Genomic DNA, 24,496 nt, shown 5'->3' on the forward strand with positions numbered 1-24,496 from the left:
TTTCTCGTTGGCAAAACTTCACCAGAAGTGTGAGATACTAACTATATACAAATGAATGATTTCTCATCAACAATGAGCCAATCGATCAAAAATTTAATGATGATACAGTCATCTATTAGAATTTTTGGCTACCAAAAAAGCCATCCAAATATACTTATAGTGTATAAATTTAAAATTTCTAAAAACCGAAAAATTAGGCTAAATTTCACTTCATCAAAAAAAAAGTTTAATTTTTATGATAATTCAGTGACTTTCTTTAAAGATTAAATGAAAATGTATATGATAATAATTATACCTAAAATTTCGGTTTCTTTGCCACAATTAAAAAATGTCAAGTATTGTTATTGGATGAATTATTAAAATTCATCCAACAATAGAATAGATAGAATAGATTAAATAAAGTTATCATAGAAGAAGCCATTAAATGTATATACGTATATATTTCTAATACTGCCACATATTAAAATAGATCAAATAATCTGAAAAAATAAAGTAACTATAGAAAAGCTATTAAATACATATTATCGTCAAAATTAATAAGAGAAACGTATAAATAAACAGTTTACACAAAGAGATAATTATTTTAGGAGATGTATGACCTTGCATTCACCCAATTAACGTATTATATATGGATTAGTCTACACAAATACACTTTAGATACACTTTAAATGTATTTCACTGAGTAAATTAGTATTCCATAAACATCAAATTAGAAATAATTGATGAAATATGTTATGCATATATATATCTTGTTTTTAATTTTTATTATGTCATTCATTGTAATAATTAAACAAGAAAAACTAAAGCAGATAAAATATTAGTTTAAAGCTCTGTTAATTGTATCTCTGTTTAATATTACTCCCTCCGTCCTATTTTAGAAGTCCCATTTGACTTTACACACAGATTAAGAAAACATTAATTATTCTTGTCTTTTCATGTTTTTTCATGTTTGCCCCTATTAATGATAGTGGAATTTTCCATAGAACTCTTTTAAGATAACTAAAATAAGGGTAAAATAGGGTATTCAATGGAAAAGTACTCTAAAAATAGTAATGAGACTTTTTAAATGGGACATCCCAAAATAGAATATGAGACTTCTTAAACGGGACGGAGGGAGTACAAACTTTGTTAAAATCATTATTCTATGAGGGATTGAAGTATGGGAACTTGGGTTTTAAGAAAATTTAAAAGTTGTTTTTCTCATTTGCCTTAGATTTTACTATTTCCTAATTCAGTTACTTGTGTTTTCCTCTAATTTGCATTTTAATTGAATCTAACATTTTCCTTCTTCAAATGCTAGCTAACTCATTTAAATTTTGATCTCTGCAATGCACTATCTCTATTAGATAATATGGAATTGTTGAAGTGGATTCGGTCGTGCTCTTCAGATCCTTCAACGGTTAAAGTAGACAATTTTGGTGGTAGAGTCTATGCTGTAACTTTGAAAGGTTGATAATGTAAATCTACTTGGGTGTCAAACAATTGTGTTTATTTTTTAAATTAGTCCCGTTATGGCTCGTTTCTTGCCCTTTTTCGTTTAGAAAAAAATTTAAATAATGTCGTTTTTTATAGCATAATGCATAATTATCACATGATTGCAACTGAAAAAGCATTTTCTTAACCAATTTCAGTAAATTGCCACATGTTTTTTTATTTTGTTTCAGTCTGCCTTTCTGGTTAATCAAGGTGAAGATGAACACCACGATTTTATGTCTTAATTAAGTTTTAGATGAACATGTTTGACCAAATAAAATAGAGATCAACATTTTGACTGAAATTGCTTTTTAGTTAAAAAGTACACCTTCATCACTTTAATTTGTGTGTTTTAGTTCCCTGTTGCATATAGAAATCTACAAATTTATACTATAAAGGTATTTGCAGATATTTCTAAAAAAAACTCCATATTTCATTTCTAGCTGAAGTTTCCTAAATCCAGAAATTATTCACAATCGAGTATAGAAAGTACAGTTCACAATCCATAAATTACTAACATTCAGACCATATATTGCTAACACTCAAACCATCATAACCAGAAGACTAACAATATCAGACAACTAAAACAACATATATATTGAATTGGAAATAGGAGTTACACTACAGATTTGAGAAAGTGAAATTAGAAAACAAGACATAACAAAATTCTAAACTGAAATGACTCAATTACATACTTTAAGTAAATTACTTTTCAGATGATTTCTTCTTAGTAACTGGACCAAGATTCACCATTGATTCCATCGGCATGGAAGGCACTGAAGTAGTTTGAGGATCCGTGCGTTCTCGCTTACCACTTGCATCAACAAAATTAACATTAGCCTCCACAATTTGATTTGAAATTGGATTCTGATGCTTTAGGTGGCACATTAGTTGCCATCGGTGTTCTAACAATCATTGGCAATCTTCTTGTCGTAGGCGCAAGAATTTGTGTATTACTAAGTTCATAATTTTTAACTCCAATTTCAGTTGCACGGATATCGTCACTCCATTTATTTGGCACAACTGTTTTTGTTTTCATATCTAAAAAATATTGATGGCATCCAATTGGTTCGTGCCCAATAAAACCGTATAGTAACAACAGAAAATATAGAGACTCTCATAATGAGAATCAATCTGAAAGAGAAATTCAGTACCTTTGTGCAAAGTTATTCCTAGGGCCAGGGGCTGAAAAATATCCAAATTAACTCTCACCTTGGCAACTTTCGTATCCCGTATGTTGTAGATTTTCACAGGTTAGTACTTCGCCTATCGACCTTCCAATCTTAGTTCCTAAATGTGTACTCACCAACGGATTTGGAATACCTGTAATTGAATCCAAAAGGGAGCAAATTGGAAATATGCTGGTTTGTAGATGTATCCCATATCCCATGGACGGAGTAGCACTAATAATATTTTATATTGCCATGGGGCTCCGTTTAATATCTTGAACATTTCGAACTCGTCATTGAAGAAGATATGTAGAAGACCATTAGAGCATTATTTGACAGAGAAGCCAACACCCCATGCTGCTTGCATTGCAGATTGAAAAATATGTTTTTTGATGTGTTTGTCTGTTACAACTTTACAGAGTAACGAGAATTGGTTCACATTAGTGGTTATAATTAAGTCGTCATCTTCTAATTCTAGAATTGCAGCAGAGTGTGTATTGGTGAACGGTTGTGGTGAAGAAGAAGAACTTGCCATGGTTAAAGAGTTGAAAGAAAAAAAATTACCATTGCCAAAGTATATAATCTTCATCCTTTTATAGGATAAGTGCCAATAAAATGATACTAGATCACGCCAATTTATATAAAGCAGTTATCAAAAAACACGATTTAAAATCACTAATCCATGTTTCTGAATTTCTCGGCCGACTGTTGTCTACTACTAGATTTGAACTCGATCGTGCTCATCGAATCCTTCGACTAAATTAGACAACTGGTGTGTCTGTAACTTCCCTTGGACATTATCGGTACGCCGACAAAAGACATTTGGCGGCAGTTCCATTGGCGGTTTCTTATGGAAGCAGTTTCATCAGTGGTTTCTTATGTTAGCATAAGGTTAATTAGAAAATAAAAACTATGTTAATTTTATTAAAATAAATAATTAAAAAATAAAAACTATGTTAATTTTATTAATTAAAAATATATCTCATACAGTTAATATTTGTGCAAAATAGATAATCTTTTATTTTTTTATAAATTTGACTTTTTTAGGATAAATGATGGATAACGAATCCTATCATAACTATCGTGAAGCCGAGTCACACTAGATAAACCCTCGTGGAGAACACTGAATCCTAAAGAGATAGATTCGGCTGAATCCTAAAAAGATAGATCCGGCCGAATCCCGAAGAAAACTTCAACAGGAAAAGAAGAGATAGGTCCGAAGAAAACCCAAAGAAGACAAAAAGAAATAGGTCCGTCCGAATTCTGAAGAAAACCCCAAGAAGAAAAGAATGAAGAATGGAGTAGAAGTCAAATGGCCCATCATCAAGTATAGACTTTTGTCATATCCGATGGTGCCAATCGCCCGACGTCAAGTATAGACTTTTTGTCATACCCGACGGTGTCAATCGCCCATTGTCAAGTATAGACGTTTGTCATACCCAATGGTGCGAACTATCTTTAATTCATACAACGCAGCAAAGCAGAAAAGAATCGGAATAAATAAAGGCAAAACGCCAAAAAACCAGAGTATAGATTTACTCTAAAATAAAGGCGAAACGCCCAAAAAACCAGAGTATATATTTACTCTAAAATAAAGGCGAAACACCCAAAAATCAGAGTGTAGATTTACTCTAAAAATAAAAGCAAAACGCCTAAAATAGAGTTTAGATTAACTCTAAAGGCGAAATATTAAAGATCAAAATCAACTCGAAGCAAAATAAAGCGAAAGGCGAATCAACTAAATAAAGCAAAATAAAGCGAAAGACGAAACGCCAAGAAATAGAGGAATGCGAAAAAAAGAGAAACGCCGAAAAATAAGAGAAATGCGAAAGAAAGGCAAAACGCCAATCAAAAGGGATGCGAAAGATCTCAAAACAGAAGACCTAGTCTAAAATGATTCGGGTAAAAATAAGGCCAAGTGCCAAAATAAGGAGACTCGCTCAAATCAAAAGAAATAAAGCTACAGACCCAAATCAACGAATCACAGGCAACTCGCCCGAATCAGAGGAACAAATCTTAAAAAGGAAGGCAGTCCGCCAGAAAAGAATTAAAATCAAGGAAAATCGACGAAATAAATTGAAGACATGATCTCAAAAACGGGCATAAATACCCTTTGAGATCAATGTATTTGTGGAGGAGGTCAAAGAACTCATATCTTTCTATAGAAGAAAACAAAACTCTCAAATGAAAATGAATTGCATAAAGAAAAACAAGAAGAGTCACTTCGAAGAAACAATTACTCATTAAAAGAGTAAACATCAACTGACATTCAAAGATAACACCAAGATAAAGGTTTCACCCCTAAAATGTTAGTTTCGCCAAATATAATGGCATCGCCTAAATAAAATAAAGCTGGAATAAAAGACTTCGATTGATGAAGATAAAGACAAGCACAAAGAACACAAGAATGTTGAAATATGAAAACCAAGAAAAGAAGAATGAAGACCAAGAATAAGGAGGAATAAACAAAAAACTTAAAATCACAACCAACGAAGATCAAACATAGCAAATCAAAGGAAAATAAGGAGTAATGCGAAGAAGAATCGACCAAGTACTAAACAAAAAAGGTTCAAAACCCTGAAATAAAAAGAATAAAGGTTTCGCGCATAAAAGAAGGTTCTCCCAAGATGAGGGAACACCCAAAGATAAGGGTTCGCCCAGTAAAAGGGCTTCGCCTACTAATGAAGATTCATATAGTATAAAAGCTTCACCAAATGATGAAGAGTCGCCACATGAATTTTGCCTATAAAAACAATAAAAAGAATCCAATAAGTCTCGCCAAGAGAATGAGCTCGTCAAAGGGAATCGCCAAGGAGGATCTCGACAAAGAGAAAAAAGAATAAATAAACAAAAATTAGAAATTTCAAAAGCGCGATGGAACAAATCGCAAAATTGATTGGAAATAAGAAGACAATTGAAGAAATTTCAAGAACAAAGAAATTCAAGACACTGAAAAACACAACAATGAAATCACTGAAGGGAAGAAAACAACAAACAGGAATTACCTACAGATAAAAGTTAAGCAATAAACAAGGAGCAACAAAAGAATAAAGTAAAAGATCAAAATTAAAATGAAGCGACTCGCCAAGAAAGATAAATCAAATAAGCTAAATTAAATAAGGCATAAATACCAAGACTTAGCTCACTTGCCGGGGGGGGGAAGGCTAATGATGGATACCGAATCCTATCATAACTATCGTGAAGCCGAGTCGCACCAGATAAACCCTCGTGGAGAACACTGATTCCCAAGCGAGTCAAATGGATCAGGAATAATCTGTGCCGAATCTATAGGAGTCGCCGAGACCCGAGAACAAGTTGATAAACGGGCAAATCCCCAGATAAACCGACATCCCGAAGACTCGGAGAAAGCGCGTCGCTCAGGGGATCCACCCAACGATTTATAGATCTCTCCTATTTGGATGCAAACTCTAAAATAGGAAAATAAGCTTATTTAGAAAAATAATATTGAATAAAACATTCCCTTGACTAGGGAATCTATTTCCTATTCAAGGTTAATCTCTACAAATTAGGAATCACTTTCCTATTTAAAGTCAACTAGGTATTTACTCCCTTAAGCCTAAACTGACTTAAGCATCGGAAAGCTAATCGGACGATTCACTGTTTTGCAGAATTAACGCCGTCGAGATGCTGAAATCCATCAATAAAAAAATGATCCTAGTGTTTTTCGAGGCATAATAATGACCTCGATGGTGCCATCGAGGCGTAAAAAAAAACCCTTCCATTAGATATAGACCCCTTTTAATGATGAAATTATATTACAATGTTAAGTTAGGAATTATATTTTTCTCCTCGAAAATTATCAGGGTTATTTTTGTACCTCAATGGCAGCATAATAATGTTACGATACATATATAATAACAAAGTAAGATTATAATTATTTAAAATCGAAAGTAAAAATATAATTTTTTAAAAAACGTGAAGTATTTTTTTAAAAGTTTTCCATATTAAAATAAAAATAAAAATATTTATTATTTTAGATAAATACGTAGACAGTCCTATTTTTAAATTTGATTTTGACATCTCAAGGATAAAGATTTGGCTAGGTTATGGCTATTTTATTTGGGATATTTTATGGACTGTTTGACAATTGGGCTTAACTTGAGTTGGTATAGTAAGCCTTTATATGGAGCCACTGACATATTTTGATAGGGTTGCCACTTTTAGCTAGGGGTGGTTAAATCATTTAATCAGTTATGATTAATTCTCTTTAAAAGATTTAGTTAATCAAAGTAATCGAATATTTGAATCATCATTTTTTAATCATGATTCTTTTATATGTTTATAGATTTAATAAATCAATTAGGATAACCACTAAGGAGATTTAATTAACCAACTAATTCATATTCAAATATTTTCTACAATTTTAGTTGTTTTTAATTCGATTAAAATGAATAAGTCAATCCGGTTAACAAGATAAAATAATTTAACTTACTTAATTTTTATTAAATTGAATATTGTTTAGTTAAACCAACTGTTTGTCTATACCTACTCTAGTACAGTTTATATTATGTAAGTCTATTTTTTTAAATTTGTTATTATAATTGTTTAAGCTTTGATGAACATATCAGGTGGACGTGCCGGAGTGGTTATCGGGCATGACTAGAAATCATGTGGGCTTTGCCCGCGCAGGTTCGAATCCTGCCGTCCACGCTTTTTATTGCTTTTTGGTTCCCGTTGCTATAAATTAAAACAATCAAGTCCCTCAGAATCAGAAAATTAGAAACTAAACCTTGAAGTTGGTCTGCAGTCTGCTACTTTACCCATTACTTCAACTATAACCCTTTTCATTTTATAACAAATCTATCATTTATTGTAGCAAAAGTTTTTTTTATTTAATAACTCACTTTTGTTCTTGAACTATATAAAGATTGTGTTGATTTTAAAGAAACATAAGTAATTATCATTGAGAATCAGGCCAGTGATATCACTAGTCTAAGTGTGAACTGAAGTGATAATTATATACAATACACCCTCTAATAATTAATACTTAATAAATTAATAATTTTAATAATTAATGAAAAAATTAGGGAACGAATTTCAATATTACGTCTTATAAAGTATTCAATAAATTAATAATTTTAATAATTAATAAATTATTAACCCACCATATATATTAATTATTAGAGGACCGACTATAATTTTGCCTAGATAGATTAATGATCCTCACATTTATAAATTTGTGCTATTTAATTGTAGTCAAATCAAACCACTATTTTAAAAAATATAATTATTAAGAATTTGAGGTAGAGAACATTTATAAGTTTTTTTTTCTCAAAGTGGGAACATTTATATAATTAATTTATTTTTAAATTTTTCTAAAGGTAGTTTTTTTATTAAAAAATGAGGTAGGGTCCAGATATTGTCTGACCCTATTTTGACTTCGTCGTTGATCGTAGCATTATTAATTTATCAAGTCTCAATATTGTTCATTAACTAAGTTAAAATTATATTTCCTCCGTCTCATAAAAATAGAAAAAATAGTGTTTTTTCAAAAATTAAAAAATTCATTAATTATAATTAATATATTAAAATATTGTTATAATATTCTTTAAAGTTTTTAAGTGTGAATTATTATGCAACTACTATATTTAATGTTCATACATTAAAATTAAGCTTAATACATTACGAAAATAATTTAATAAATGTGGTTACTTTTATATTTTTATGAGATAAAAATATGCTTATTTTTTTTATCTTTATGGGTCAGAAATTTTATTTTTTTTCCTTTAATTTGTTATTATTGTAATAAAAAAAAAGTTAGTCTTGCAACATGGTTCAATGAAGCAGAACTCAACAGAAAGAAAGCACAAATTAAGAAAAATGGAAATGGTGTAAACTTAACAAAACTCAAAAGAGTAAAAACATAAGACTAAAAAGGGAAAAACATTCACCAAAAGTTATAATAAGTAAGACAAAGATTGATAACAGTGACCAACAAATCAAAAACAAAATAAAAGCTTGAAAAGAACCCTTACTCCACTTACACTGCAACTAACACACACTACCAGTCTCCCCCTCTCTCTCCATCTCTTTGCATATATAATTACTTATTGTTTTTGCAGACACATTTTGTACTGTGATCATGGGCTGTAGCCACCATGAGGGAAGTACCAAAACCGAACCGAATCGAAAAAATTGAAGTAAAATGAAAAAAAATTCAATTTGGTCTAGTTCGATTAGAATTGAGCATTCGGCCGGTTCGGTTAATCGGACCAAAATCCATCAAAACGGACCAAATACAAAAGATAACATTTCAAAGTCGAACAAAATAGGTCGTAATTCGATAGGTTTAATTAAGACAGAAAAAGATACAATTTTTTTTTTCAAAAAAATTGGTTTGTTCGATTGGTTTAGTTTAATCTAAGTCTCAAACCGAACTAAAAACGAAAAACACAGATCAACATTGAACTGAATAAACAAAAATTCGTATGTTGAGTTGGTTAATTTGGTCGGTCGGTATTTTTGCTCACCCCAAAGGTTAATATTATAAAAATGATAGTTTTCAATAGTATACACTCATCAGTCTGAAATACAAATAGCAACCGTGGACCATATACAACATTTGATCATACAATCTTAAGACAATAAGTTAGTCACTCATTTCAATTTATATATTTCACATTCTATCCATATATTTTAAATGTGAAGTTCGCACTTATTATTCTATAACTCTCAATTTTTAACATTAGTCAATTTTTTAGAATAAATCGAACTGAAATGGAAAATCAACTAGTTCAATCAATTTAGTTTTGATTTGAATATTTTAACATTATTTTAAATAATGAATTAAGTTCGGGTAGATCCAAATCGAGTGCATACACTGCTAGCCAGAGGCCTCTATGGCTGGCTGCTTTATATCTATCTGTACAATTCACCACTGATCACCAGCAGCCCTTTTACTGACCATTCATAAACCCTAGCCAGGGTGTCTGTTAATAGTAGAGGGAAAAAAGAGAGAAAAATTGCAAAAAAAAATAACTTATTATGCAATATTCATTAAATTAGAGGCTATTTATGAAGTTTTGATCCATCATTTTCACAAAATAAAAAAAGTAAATCTGAAAAGGGTCATTGGTTGAAACCTATAAATAGTAATGAGAGATGCTGTTGTTGAGTTTGAGCTAACCTACTTCTATAACAGAAATACCCTCCTCTTCTCCGGCCCAGATCCCGAGACATATAAAAGTCAGATTCAGTTGCTATTTGCTAGGGTTTTTAAGCTTTTCTGAACAACATTGATTTTGTATTTTTTTAATATTGGGATCTTCACACATTTATCAAAAATAAAATAAAAAATAGAGCAGTTTGGTGCGATTTTCATAAATCATAAAATAATATAATAAATATTAATTAGTCTTAAATTTATTTAATAAATGTAATCTTTATGTTTTTTTTTTTTGAGATAAAAAGTTCTATTAATCAAAAGCTGATTGATCAGCCAATACATAGAATTTGATAATCGGAGGGACATGCCCCAACCAATTAGATAAACTAAAATAGTTATATGCTACCACATGAGATTTTCTATTAAAACAACATTTATGCATCTCAATTAAGTTAAAGTAGTCATGTGCTATCAAACTGATAATATTACAAAGCAAAGAGTTGTTGTTGAAGACATCCATTACAACCTTTAAAATAAAGGGAATTAGATTAGCTTCGCTCGCCATGATATTATGTCACGACCCAAATTATTGAGCCGAGACCGGCGCTAGGGAATGGGAGTGGTAGCTCCGAAACCCGTAGCAAGCCTAAAACCATTAATAATTTTTCGCAATTGAAAACATATTATTATATATAAAACGTTTTCAGAAAACTCTTTAAATAATATAATATAGATATTAAAATATCATATTAGAGTTTACATTCAAAACTAACTATTTGAAATCAATTTACCAATCTTAGATTGACAACTACTGACTACTGCAGCTCATGTAACTCATACTTGTGCAAGTCCAATGACTTCTAGCACAATGGAGATGGTTTGTCTGATCCGACTTCTACTACCTGCAAACATCAAAGTGAGGGGTCAGTATTTGGGAAAATACTGAGTGAGTTTGCAAGTTACTTATAGTATTATCAAAATATAGCGTCACACGCTTAATACGTATACAAATTCCATACATAATATAAGCACACAGTAAACGTTCCTAATTAACAGACTCTATCAAAACTCTAATCCTTGATTCGCTAAACTTATATAATCGAATCAACTTGATCCAAATGGTCCAACCCGGGAGTGTTCACACTCGACCACGTCAGTCGCAACCAATCTCTTAATCCCAAAGTGTGAGTCCAACTCACTGGTGGGTCCAACCCACTAGATACGGGGCTCAGGTTACTTAACCGAGTTCACTCTCATGGGGCTCAGGTTATTTTAACCGAGTTCACTCTCGTATCGCACTCTTATCGTATGCGCATTTCGTAATCTTATTGACAATCTAGACACGCTAGAATGACTTACTGATAATCTCATAGCCTATTGATACTCAATAGGTATTGACTTCTATAGATCTCATACTAACTATTCATATTTAAACAATGAATACAAAAACGTGCATAATCAAACTCATCAAGCGCAATATCTTATATGAACAAATCATATAGATACAATGAATATAATAATAACATTCATAATATAAGAAAATGACTTTTATAATAATACGTGAAAGTAAATTGCCACTCACAGTGACCGCTATCCAAAAACTGCATTATTATAATCCCGCAAGCGTAAGCTCCATGCATTGTCCACTCACGTATCCACTCCCGCTAACTGGCTTGATAGCTTGTCGGTACGTCAGTTATTTAATCGAGTTACCTATACGTTTAATCCATAAACGTTGACTTAGTATCAAAACCCTAAGTTATAAACTTAGGTTAACATAATCGTATTTCAAATACGATTCTTAACTTGATAATCTCTTAATCACACTTCTCTTTTAAACGTCCTAGTTTACGTTTTGATATTCAATCGAATCACGATTGATTACACGACTTGAAATTGTTTGAAATCGAGTTTCTGCGTCGCGTCAGGGCCCAGAAAGCCCAAATCAGGATTCCTCACTCGGCGAAGGACTGCACGTTCGTGCAGCAGTGTACTGCACGTTCGTGCAGTACGCTGCACGTTCGTGTGCTCCACGTTCGTGTAGTGTCCTACACGAACGTGTGCTACACGTTCGTGCAGTCTGCTACACGAACGTGTACTGCACGTTCGTGCAGTATGCTACACGAACGTGTACTGCACGTTCGTGCAGCATACGGCTGCCAATGTGCAGCCCCGGGGTTCATTCCCCGGGCCAATTCCGACGTGCTTAAACATCCAAAATCGATTCTAGCACGATTTCCATTAATAACCATCTCAAATATCATCAAAAACGCCAATAGAAACGCGATTACGATTCGTTTAATTCGTTAAAACGAAATAACCCTTATTTATCAATTCTCATAATAAAAACGTCAAGCTTACCTCGATTTGAAGCTTAGCGATGATAGAGAATCGAATTCTGAACGAATCGATATAAAGAACTCGCGATTTGGACGAGAAACGGCGAAACGGCGGCGGATCGACGACGATCGTCAAATTCCCTTCGTCTGTTTCCATCACCTTCTGATCATTTCTTCTTTCCTTATTCTTAAGGAAAGTTACTTATATATCTTGGTTAACTGTCCACTTTGATCCTTCATTTCTTTAACTTAAACCATTTCTCTTTTAAACTTCAATAATTAACCAAATGGTTAAATTATTATTTTAACTCGATTGCTCACGTATTATTTATATTCATATAAATAATACTAACTCGATATTATTATTTTCCGTCAAAATCTTTTAATTACTATTCTCGAGACTTAATTGGCTAATTTACACTTTAGCCCTTAAACTTCTCAAAAGTTGCATTTTAGTCCAAAACGCATCCGCGTCCAAATTTTAAAAGGTCTCCGATTGACCCGAAACTTTTTACCACATATACTATAAGACATTTCGCGGACCTTGGCGAAATAATTCCATTTTCGTCCCAAAGTGGCTAAATTACCACTTTGGTCCCTATACTTTATTTTGGGCTTTTTCTTGACATTTTTCCTTACAATTCCAATTCTGACTTTAGAATTGAAATACATTATTAAATCCTTCACCATAATCCTTTACAAAACCAATCTGCTAAAACTTATTTATCTTAATTTTTTTATCAGAATTCTTTTTGATTTCGCCACTCTGGCGAACCCAGACTGGACACGTGGTCCAATTAGGTACTTAAATATTTTGGGGTATTACATTCTTCCCCCCTTATAAAAATTCGTCCTCGAATTTTCATATACTCTTCTCACCTTAATTCCATTTACATCTAGAATTCTTATTCATAATAGGAATACCGTGTTCGTTACGACACTGATTAGCGTAAGGAATCGTCATCTCACTTTCTGTACCTTTTGCACTTTGACTTCAGGTATCATTGACAATCTATTTTTGATTTCTTCTTTTTATTCTACAACACAATCCATGTGTTTGACATTTATTACTATAAACTCTTATAGTCGTACTTAAATTTTCAGTTCCATACTGATGTTCGATGTTAGCTCATATTAATGACGTCTTATTATCAAAGATGACGAAACTAGTAGTATTTATATATATTTACCATTCTCTGTTCTTAATTCTTTACTTTGGTTCAATACGTCTAACCCCATTATCATTCCTTGTTGAGTAATGTAAATACTCAATTAGCTCATGCTTCTTTATTTGTGTAGTCTCTTTCATATGGCCGTTATCACGGTTTGATCTTTGTTTATCATTGCATTGGGATCTTCATCCCATTATTCGTTATCCTCTTTGTATATTTTATACACTTATCTTATGCAACTTCATCCTTTATTATTGTCGCTTATCGACTGTCATATATGAGATATTTCTCATGTTGCATCTTTATAATGTCTTTGCTTCCTTTGTCGTATCCTCGTTGACTTACGTTGAAATTTCTTACCTCTTCGTATTTTACCTTAATCTATTTCATCTTTCATTCGTTACGATATTGGATAACTGTCTTTGTTATCCCATCCTCTATTTTACTTTACGATCATCGCTAACATCTTTTAAAGATTGTTAGTCTTACGTGATGTTTCTTTATACTACAGATACTTGCACCTTACTGCTTAATATCCTATAAGAAAGAGATATTCAATCTCTTTGCGAATCTTCTTGATTTGAGCGTAACTGTTACTTACACGATCTTCATAATAGTGGGACAACAATTGTCGCCGCGTTGAAGTCCTACTCCTGATTTGTTCAATGTACACTGTGTATTCATTTCCAACTTGTTAATTTCTACTTCTGTCCATTTCGTAGGTATACTTCTTCGTTACTTTCTTTGACTTCTTGTCCTTAGTTAACCAATAGGATCAATAGTCTAAATGCTATGATCCTATGGTACTCTTATTGCGTTCCTAATTCACGTTCTTATCGTGTTTCTTAATCATCTTCTAGTGCAGTCTTTGCTTTCCTCCTCAGCGCATCTCATACGTCATGTACTACTTGCTTTTAATATCCACAACATCGATCATTAATTGAGAGTTGTGGCTTTCTTTATCTGAATTTTCCCGACGTAGTGCGTTCTTAATCGTATACGTATCGTCTTATCGTATTCGTACTGTCATCATGGCCGTCTGTAAGCCGATCATATGCTGATGTCATCTCTATCGCATTTCGTATTTCTGATATTTCTTGTTTCGGCATTCTGAACCCCGATTACCAATTAGTAATGGTCGCAGCTTCTTTTGCCTGCAATATCAACGTAGTACATTCTCGATTACTTATATATCGTCATACTATACCCTTTACTGACATCCTAACTGTCAGTGGATCCATTCATATGACTCTATCATCTTTATCCCTTTTTGTTTCTATGCGTTAACGACTACATAGAATTCAATTCATTTGATCTTCTCGTCATCTTTTCACATGACTTTCTCTTTTTCATTCCTCAATAACTCTTATCAAGTTTCTCGCGATATACGCGGTTATCTGTACTTTCTTTAACTCTGCTTACTTTAACTGATTTCTTATTATTCATAACCTTCTTTTGCGTCTTTATACTTTATCATGTACGTCATGTACCTTTGGTAATCCCTTGACCGTACGCCGGAAGTTAGTGGACCTACCGGTAGCATTTCTTGTGAGGAGGAGCGCATTTACCTCCTTACATGATTCAGAGCTATCTCTGCATCCTTCCTCAGATTGTAATATTTCCGTACACTGGATCAGAAATGTTCATTCCAGTACTCTTCAATATCAGATTTGTCTGATAATTCTTCCTCTCCGAAGTCCTTTTCCTGAGGATCCGCTTCTGGGAATGTATCAAACAAGTTTGATCTTGTCTGACACCCTTTTAATCCTTTACACCTTTACGCTTTACTAATTCGTTTCATAATCGAATCTTTGAGGTGGAAGTTTCAACTCTTAATCCACCAATTGCAGTTCTTGTTATTTATGTCTCGATCTTTCTTATCGTATACTTCAACTGTTCATTTACATCATATCTTCTGGTCTAATAACCTTGATTCTTCCCGATTATTCCTTATCGGAATTAATGGTAGAAAGAATTTCCCAAATCGGGTCACAAACTTAGTTCATGTTATTTGGTCTTTCACCGCTCCAATTGCATGTCGGAACTAATTATAGGTTGAACCTTTCATCGACATCTTTATTGACATTACTGTTTGTCCGTCATCCGCTCGATGTATACAACATCTTACTTTACTTTTTCTAAAGGTTTTGGCATACCACTTGATCCGCTAAACTCCTTTAGCTTTAACTTATCCATACCATTATCAAACCTTTATAGGTGTCTCTTTCTTTACGTTGATACTATCTCTGTACTCATCATCCTTTTATTGACACATAGTTACTTATATCAGTTGCTTTTACAGCTAACTAGTTCATAATGACGTCGGGTTATTACGTCATTTTCAATGCCTATATATTCTCACCTTACTTTACTAAGTTCTCGTTGACTTTTATCTCGTTCTTGGCCTCTACTAGCCAATCGGATTAGGGTGCATTCACTTTTGTTACCTCGATCTTCTTCCCGCACCTCATATACTTGTTGTGCAACAGCACGCGATCGTGCAGTTCTTTGTTCATAGTATAGCGATTATATAAAGGAATACTGATAAATTCCTTAAAATATAATCCTTACAAATCTTCACGTCTAATCGATTTCCATGTACGTTGGACTTTAGAAACGTCTCCTCCCTTTTTACCTTCTATGATACGTCTCTTATTGCTAGTCTTCTGAGTGTTCTGACTCATCATAGACTAGCCAATTGCCAAAACATATACTCGCGTTGTATATGTTAAACGCATATTACTATCGTAGCTATAAGCATCTATGTTGACCGGATTCAAGAAAATCAGTGTCCCCTAGATTTTCTTGATTACGTATCGCATCTTAAGTCTTGCGAGCATTCCGCTCACATGGACTTAATCAAACATTATCAGTATCAAATCACATCATACATGTTCTATACATTATTAATCGAACACATATATTATTCTAACTGTGTACTAGCCTGTTTAGTCAAGGCTAAGTTTATTAACTAGAGACACAAATCCTATGTTCTCACAATTATACTTATTCATTCGCCTCCTAGCCTTGATCACAGTTTGCTCGCGAGCACTCTACTTCCTTTACAGAGTTCTGGTCTAGGTATACTTACATTAAAAACTAAACTCTTTGAAAACTCTTTCAAATAAAACGACTCATTTAAAAATTTCATTTAAATCTTAGCAAAATTGTGCACTAGGGTGATGACGTCTCTCATCCCCAAAGAGTTGCCACATCTCACCTCTTCGTCTGAACATAATGCATATGATGCATGTTCTATCAATGCATGAATTGATGTATGTAGTGATGCATTTCTATCAATGTCGTGGCAATTATCAATGACTATTACGGGTCTAGGCACAATTATGCTTTCAGAATCGTTAAACAAATAACTTTTAAAAGTTATAAACTTCGAGTTTTGTAAGTTCTCTAGACCTTTAAACTCTGCTTCTGGAAAGTTCCTCAACTTCTATAACTTTGTAGTCTTTCTTCTCACTCTTTCTAAAATTTCGATCGATCGAATCCAATAACATCTCTCCTGCTATTTGATGCTAAACACCTATATATCTAACATCAAATCACATTCGCATCAATCATATTCTATTCATAGGAGGCAATACCTCTCCTAGAAACTTTATTTCAAAAAGCATATTATTCTTAATATCTTTCGTCTGACATCGATAGCGAAGCCAACCGATGTATCCTATATCCCTGACATCGATAGCAAAGCCAACCGATGTATCTTATTTGTCTGACATCGATAGCGAAGCCAACCGATGTATCCGATTCAATTCATACAAATCAATCTCATATCATGCAAGCACATCTTATCGAAAACAAAATTATATGTATATTTATCTCGTATATACGTGTCACGAAAGTCAACCAAACATTTCACAATTTAATCTATTATACTTATCACAAAACACTTAACGTAAACAACTGGGATCAGACAAAGCTCATCTCTATAGCTGCAGTAGTTCCTAGATTACTTAACCGACAAACACATCTTAGCAGAGGTAACTGGACCAACTGCTCTGATACCACAATTGTCACGACCCAAATTATTGAGCCGAGACCGGCGCTAGGGAATGGGAGTGGTAGCTCCGAAACCCGTAGCAAGCCTAAAACCATTAATAATTTTTCGCAATTGAAAACATATTATTATATATAAAACGTTTTCAGAAAACTCTTTAAATAATATAATATAGATATTAAAATATCATATTAGAGTTTACATTCAAAACTAACTATTTGAAATCAATTTACCAATCTTAGATTGACAACTACTGACTACTGCAGCTCATGTAACTCATACTTGTGCAAGTCCAATGACTTCTAGCACAATGGAGATGGTTTGTCTGATCCGACTTCTACTACCTGCAAACATCAAAGTGAGGGGTCAGTATTTGGGAAAATACTGAGTGAGTTTGCAAGTTACTTATAGTATTATCAAAATATAGCGTCACACGCTTAATACGTATACAAATTCCATACATAATATAAGCACACAGTAAACGTTCCTAATTAACAGACTCTATCAAAACTCTAATCCTTGATTCGCTAAACTTATATAATCGAATCAACTTGATCCAAATGGTCCAACCCGGGAGTGTTCACACTCGACCACGTCAGTCGCAACCAATCTCTTAATCCCAAAGTGTGAGTCCAACTCACTGGTGGGTCCAACCCACTAGATACGGGGCTCAGGTTACTTAACCGAGTTCACTCTCATGGGGCTCAGGTTATTTTAACCGAGTTCACTCTCGTATCGCACTCTTATCGTATGCGCATTTCGTAATCTTATTGACAATCTAGACACGCTAGAATGACTTACTGATAATCTCATAGCCTATTGATACTCAATAGGTATTGACTTCTATAGATCTCATACTAACTATTCATATTTAAACAATGAATACAAAAACGTGCATAATCAAACTCATCAAGCGCAATATCTTATATGAACAAATCATATAGATACAATGAATATAATAATAACATTCATAATATAAGAAAATGACTTTTATAATAATACGTGAAAGTAAATTGCCACTCACAGTGACCGCTATCCAAAAACTGCATTATTATAATCCCGCAAGCGTAAGCTCCATGCATTGTCCACTCACGTATCCACTCCCGCTAACTGGCTTGATAGCTTGTCGGTACGTCAGTTATTTAATCGAGTTACCTATACGTTTAATCCATAAACGTTGACTTAGTATCAAAACCCTAAGTTATAAACTTAGGTTAACATAATCGTATTTCAAATACGATTCTTAACTTGATAATCTCTTAATCACACTTCTCTTTTAAACGTCCTAGTTTACGTTTTGATATTCAATCGAATCACGATTGATTACACGACTTGAAATTGTTTGAAATCGAGTTTCTGCGTCGCGTCAGGGCCCAGAAAGCCCAAATCAGGATTCCTCACTCGGCGAAGGACTGCACGTTCGTGCAGCAGTGTACTGCACGTTCGTGCAGTACGCTGCACGTTCGTGTGCTCCACGTTCGTGTAGTGTCCTACACGAACGTGTGCTACACGTTCGTGCAGTCTGCTACACGAACGTGTACTGCACGTTCGTGCAGTATGCTACACGAACGTGTACTGCACGTTCGTGCAGCATACGGCTGCCAATGTGCAGCCCCGGGGTTCATTCCCCGGGCCAATTCCGACGTGCTTAAACATCCAAAATCGATTCTAGCACGATTTCCATTAATAACCATCTCAAATATCATCAAAAACGCCAATAGAAACGCGATTACGATTCGTTTAATTCGTTAAAACGAAATAACCCTTATTTATCAATTCTCATAATAAAAACGTCAAGCTTACCTCAATTTGAAGCTTAGCGATGATAGAGAATCGAATTCTGAACGAATCGATATAAAGAACTCGCGATTTGGACGAGAAACGGCGAAACGGCGGCGGATCGACGACGATCGTCAAATTCCCTTCGTCTGTTTCCATCACCTTCTGATCATTTCTTCTTTCCTTATTCTTAAGGAAAGTTACTTATATATCTTGGTTAACTGTCCACTTTGATCCTTCATTTCTTTAACTTAAACCATTTCTCTTTTAAACTTCAATAATTAACCAAATGGTTAAATTATTATTTTAACTCGATTGCTCACGTATTATTTATATTCATATAAATAATACTAACTCGATATTATTATTTTCCGTCAAAATCTTTTAATTACTATTCTCGAGACTTAATTGGCTAATTTACACTTTAGCCCTTAAACTTCTCAAAAGTTGCATTTTAGTCCAAAACGCATCCGCGTCCAAATTTTAAAAGGTCTCCGATTGACCCGAAACTTTTTACCACATATACTATAAGACATTTCGCGGACCTTGGCGAAATAATTCCATTTTCGTCCCAAAGTGGCTAAATTACCACTTTGGTCCCTATACTTTATTTTGGGCTTTTTCTTGACATTTTTCCTTACAATTCCAATTCTGACTTTAGAATTGAAATACATTATTAAATCCTTCACCATAATCCTTTACAAAACCAATCTGCTAAAACTTATTTATCTTAATTTTTTTATCAGAATTCTTTTTGATTTCGCCACTCTGGCGAACCCAGACTGGACACGTGGTCCAATTAGGTACTTAAATATTTTGGGGTATTACATATTACTACCTTTAATCGCACGACTGCTACAGCTAGCAGCTATAACTTCATCGTTAAAGTCTTTGATCACATCTTCTGTGATATATCTCTTCTCTTGAACATTAAAGACATCATCGATATTGACGCAAAACATACCGATATTTGATGAAATCCGTCGTAAGATGGTGGCTCTAATTGTTTTAGAGATCCAAGTCGCTTGCATCGCAAAAAACAATTTCATCTTTAACGATGAAAATAAACTATTCTTAATTTCGATTAGATCAGATCTAATGAAATTAAGATACTAGAATAAAAAATAATTTCTAGATCTAGACCATAAATGGCCAAAAAAGAAATTTTATTCAAAATCAAAGATAAAAACTATGAAGAACGCTAAATAGACTGAATATGAGAGATTAGGGAGGTGATTTTAGGCCAAGAATGGCCAAAAACCACCTCCCAAATGACAAAAAGAAGAAAACTTACTAGGGTTTGAGAGGTTTCTCAAAGAGAGAGACGGCTAGAGTTTTTTTCTTAACCCAAATTGTAATCTTTATGTTTTTAGAATTGATTATCATAAAACTAAAAAAAAGGGTAAATTATTAGAACTGAAGAGTTCTTAATGCAGTTTTTGGATTTCTATTTTTGGTATATTTACCTTTTATTTCTAAAAACTACACAAAATCAAGTCGATTCGATCATCCTAAGCAAATAGAGGCGGAGGTGGGGACATGACAGCCGAAATAGTAGCCTTTCTACACGATTCACCAGTTTTAGTCAGAGAAGACGAGATATACGGAATAAATTTTTATTTTTTTAAATATACATTTTCGATCAACTTCAACTAAGGACGGGCGCACATATACCTCTCCTTTCGTCTTCTATTTTTGGTGATACTGTTCGATTATATATTCTTCTTAAATAACAAATATTTTTCTAATATTTCTAGATACACCACTAAAAGCTAATAAATCTCCCCCAATGCATTTGATCCTTCTCATAAAAATACATCATTGATGTTGAATTTTGAGTTCATTGTGCTATATATACTTCGTTATGCACCCTACTAGCTAAATAGTTGCCTTTTTACTTATTCAAAAACTAATAATCTTTTTCTTATGATGTCATATAAAATAAGAAAAACATATATGAATGTTATGTATTGTCTAAAAGCAATTCATAATTATTTTCAAGTAAATTTAATATAATTCAATCATGCAATAACCTTTTGGTAAGTAGTCATACAACTTTCTAAAGTGCTTAAGAAGTCATTGTAAACTTGTTCTTAAAACATTAACTAAATTTGTTTCAATTTCAATAAGGTCAAACATCCAATTGCATATGCTCTTCTATATTTTGTATGTTTCAAAACAAATAATATAGAAGCTAAACAAATAAGTAAACTATGATATATACATAGCCTACAAAGAAAAGAAAACGTATAACAAACAATTTTTTAATTAAAATTCAAAAACATTTAAGAAACATAATATTTTGAAAATGAAGCTTTTATTTAATATAAAAGTATAAAAAACTACCATGTCATCTTATTTGTTATCTATAGTTTTATATGTTAGTTGCAGAAATAATTTAATGCAAATGAGACAAAATCAAAAACATATTGAAAAATTGTACAAACATGAATACAAATGCATCCAACTAAAATTGAACTATAGATATGTTTGATGTACTACTAGATGTCCATTAATTAAATTTTGTCACTTCTCCTTAGCTCTGAAAGATTGCTCACAAATATATAATATCCATGCATATAAATAAATCTATCTATGAATCTACTAGCAATCTACCCAGCTGCCTGTTGATCACAAAAATCATTTGATCTTCAAAAGACCAGATCTATTTGCCCATTTATTAATTTAGGTAAAATCAGTCATTAAATTTATAGGTCACTAAACTTTCATTTTATTTTAGTTATGAAACTTTAATTTAGATATTAAATTTTAAAAGTACAATCACTATGAAGTATTTTAGTGATTTCAGACTAAATTGAGCGTGTGTGACAAATCAGGTCTTGCCAGAGATAAAACAATTTTTTCCTTATACCAAAATAAAAGTGACCCTAAAAATTTAATACCGGTATTAACATAAGATGAGTAGTGTGGCAAAATCCGATTATCACGTGCACTCAATTTGGACTGAAATCACTAAAAAAACATCTAATTAGTAATTTTGAAGGTTAGCATCTATAAAATTAAAATTTAATGATCGCAAAAATTGAACCCAAAAACTAACAGTTTCTTAGAAGAATGTAGATGATAGATCATAAGAGAAATGTAGAATTAATGGCAAGAAAATATATAAAAGCTGAGAAAATCAAAGCAGTGACTGACAATCTTAAAGAAAGAGCATAGAATTGCAGTATTCTTACAGGTCTATTAGCCCAAGAACAAATTGTAAACCAAAAAGATCATATAATTAGCTAGCTAACTGTATAGGGTATAATAGGGCAGTAGTGATCAGTAGTAAATCAAGAACACAGATATCAAAAAGCATCTAAACAAAAACAGATATAACTAATTGTTTCTAGTAAGAAAGCTTGAGGGACAAATCAATGGAATTGGAATATGATGATGAAGAAGAAGATGAAGCACCACTGTGATCAGAATATGTAAGACAAGAAGCTGCACCAACTGAACTTTCTGCTACACCAAATTCCATTTCTTTGAAGCTTTTTTTATCACTTGGGAAAAAATCATACTCCATTACCATATTTCCACTGTTTTTGTTTGGTTTTCTGTGGATTGCTGATGCTTCTGTGCCCTACAAGATTGGTTGCCCATAAACAAAAAGTAATTAGTACCCAATAATTTATATTGATTTGAATGTTTGGATTTGAAAAAAGAAGGAAAAAAGATTGTTTCTTGAGGAGTTTTGAGATTATTACATCATTGAAATTGTGGTGATAAATTGCACTTCTTGCAGCTCTAGCTTCAAATCCATTTGGGTGATGATTTAAGTCAAGATTTGATCTTAATGGTGTTATTTCTGGAAATTTTTGATCTGTTCTTGTCGTTGTGTTTTTTTCTCCATTGAAATTCTTCTGCAACAAAGGGTAATTAATCACATTATGTTAGCAAAATCAATAACAAAAAAATTTTATGCAGTAAGAAATGGCAACAAGTGTTTTATTTTAGGTCATGAAAGAGCAAAACCCTTACAGTTTTATATTTCATTTTCTTTAACTTTCTTTCAGTTTCTTATAGGCCAAACAGAAAACTATGAGTTCAATATTAGATCAATAGAAATATTAATTAGTAAAATTAGAGAACTGTCATGAGAAGGCCAAGAATTTTGTGACATTCTGAAAACCTAGAAAACCAAAAAATATGAGATCTTTTTCCTTTTCTTTCTCCTTCCACACAGATTCTCAAGAAACAAACAGAAATTTTCAGAAACATGGAGACCCAAGAAAACCAAAACCCTTAAAAACACAAACCTTGAACCAGAAATCCGATGTGGGAGTACTAGTAGGCTGATAATGGTGGATAAGCTTTGGGATTGAAGAGAGCTCTTTAATAGAGTTCTCATACACAGAAATAGCACCACTCTCATTTCCCACCAGAACTTTAACATACGGATTAGGAACCACAAATGGCGGCACACCACCGTAGTTCACCGCATAATGAACGGGAAAGCTATGGATCGGGTCGGGCACAGATGACAAAGTTGAATGAGAGGGTTGAACAACGTTGCTAAAAGACTCAAGCTTGGTACTTTCTTGAATGGTTTTAAAATTTTCTTGGAGCCTTAACCGTTCAAGCTGAGCAACACCCATTCCTCTCTGTGGGATTTTCTTACGAGCTTTGTCTTTGTTGTTCATGGGCTTTCTCCCACGGTTAGAAGCTAGCGGCGGGTCTGGTTTTAATGGGGTTTTTGTGGGTTGTTCTTGTCTGTTGGCCATGAGAAGGTAAGCTAGTGGAGTGGCCATTGAAGAAGCTTGAAAAATGAGAGAAATTTTGAAAGAATTAAACAATATTTGGTAGTGTGAAACTGAAGAAGATGAGTTGTTTTTGTAATGCTTAATAGAGATAGTTTTGATATATCTTTCACTCACTCTCAGTACTGTCTCACTCTCGCACTGATAATTTGTTATTTCCAGATAAAACAGAAACCAGAGACTCTCCCTGGAAACAGTCTAATAATTAGTGGAAATAGCAACTTTTGTTTTCTTAACTTTAAATTGGAAAAATTTAATCCAATCCCACTCTCACTTATTGTTCGTGTATTGCACTTGCATTACAATGCTAGAGAGTGTAGTACACGCGCCTCCAGTGAGCGAAGTTAGAGAGAAGTGGATTTTTTGGGGTGTAATGGGCCCGGTGACACGTGTCAAAACCAGAGACAAAACAGGCACGGTCGGAGCCATAGGGGTATTATCCTGTGGGGAAGATGTTAAAATAAGAAAGAAGGTACAACGTAGCCACTTGTGTCAGTTTTGTCCAAATTAGCTAATATATGATCATTACCCTTTTCTTTCTCGCAATTTATTTTTCATCAAAACATAACAATTTTAACTCTTTGTAAAATTAAAAGATTATGGTACTTTCTGGTCGATGGTGCCGGTGGCCGGCTGATGGCGGTGGCGGTGGAACAG

General features: G+C 33.2%; 1 protein-coding gene and 1 non-coding gene across 3 annotated transcripts; one reads left to right on the top strand and one right to left on the bottom strand.

Annotated features, from left to right (window-relative positions):
* The first annotated feature begins 7,231 nt into the window (after nucleotides 1–7,231).
* TRNAS-AGA (transfer RNA serine (anticodon AGA)) lies at nucleotides 7,232–7,313 on the top strand. Its single transcript has one exon. It is a non-coding gene; the product is annotated as a tRNA-Ser (tRNA).
* A 14,923-nt stretch (nucleotides 7,314–22,236) lies between these two features.
* On the bottom strand, nucleotides 22,237–23,990 carry LOC126669797 (uncharacterized). 2 transcript variants are annotated; one of them, XM_050363359.2, is made up of 3 exons: nucleotides 23,339–23,990; nucleotides 22,787–22,939; nucleotides 22,237–22,662 (listed from the first exon to the last, which is right to left on the bottom strand). In XM_050363359.2, the coding sequence occupies exons 1-3, from the start codon at nucleotides 23,828–23,830 to the stop codon at nucleotides 22,426–22,428; spliced, it is 882 nt and encodes a 293-aa protein (XP_050219316.1). In that variant the 5' UTR covers nucleotides 23,831–23,990; the 3' UTR covers nucleotides 22,237–22,425. The 2 variants fall into 2 exon arrangements, with proteins under 2 accessions (XP_050219316.1, XP_050219314.1); XM_050363357.2 differs by having other exon boundaries at nucleotides 22,787–22,942; nucleotides 23,339–23,986.
* Nucleotides 23,991–24,496: the final 506 nt, after the last annotated feature.

The sequence above is a fragment of the Mercurialis annua genome, linkage group LG2 (assembly GCF_937616625.2).
Source record: "Mercurialis annua linkage group LG2, ddMerAnnu1.2, whole genome shotgun sequence".
Classification (NCBI taxonomy): Eukaryota; Viridiplantae; Streptophyta; class Magnoliopsida; order Malpighiales; family Euphorbiaceae; genus Mercurialis; species Mercurialis annua.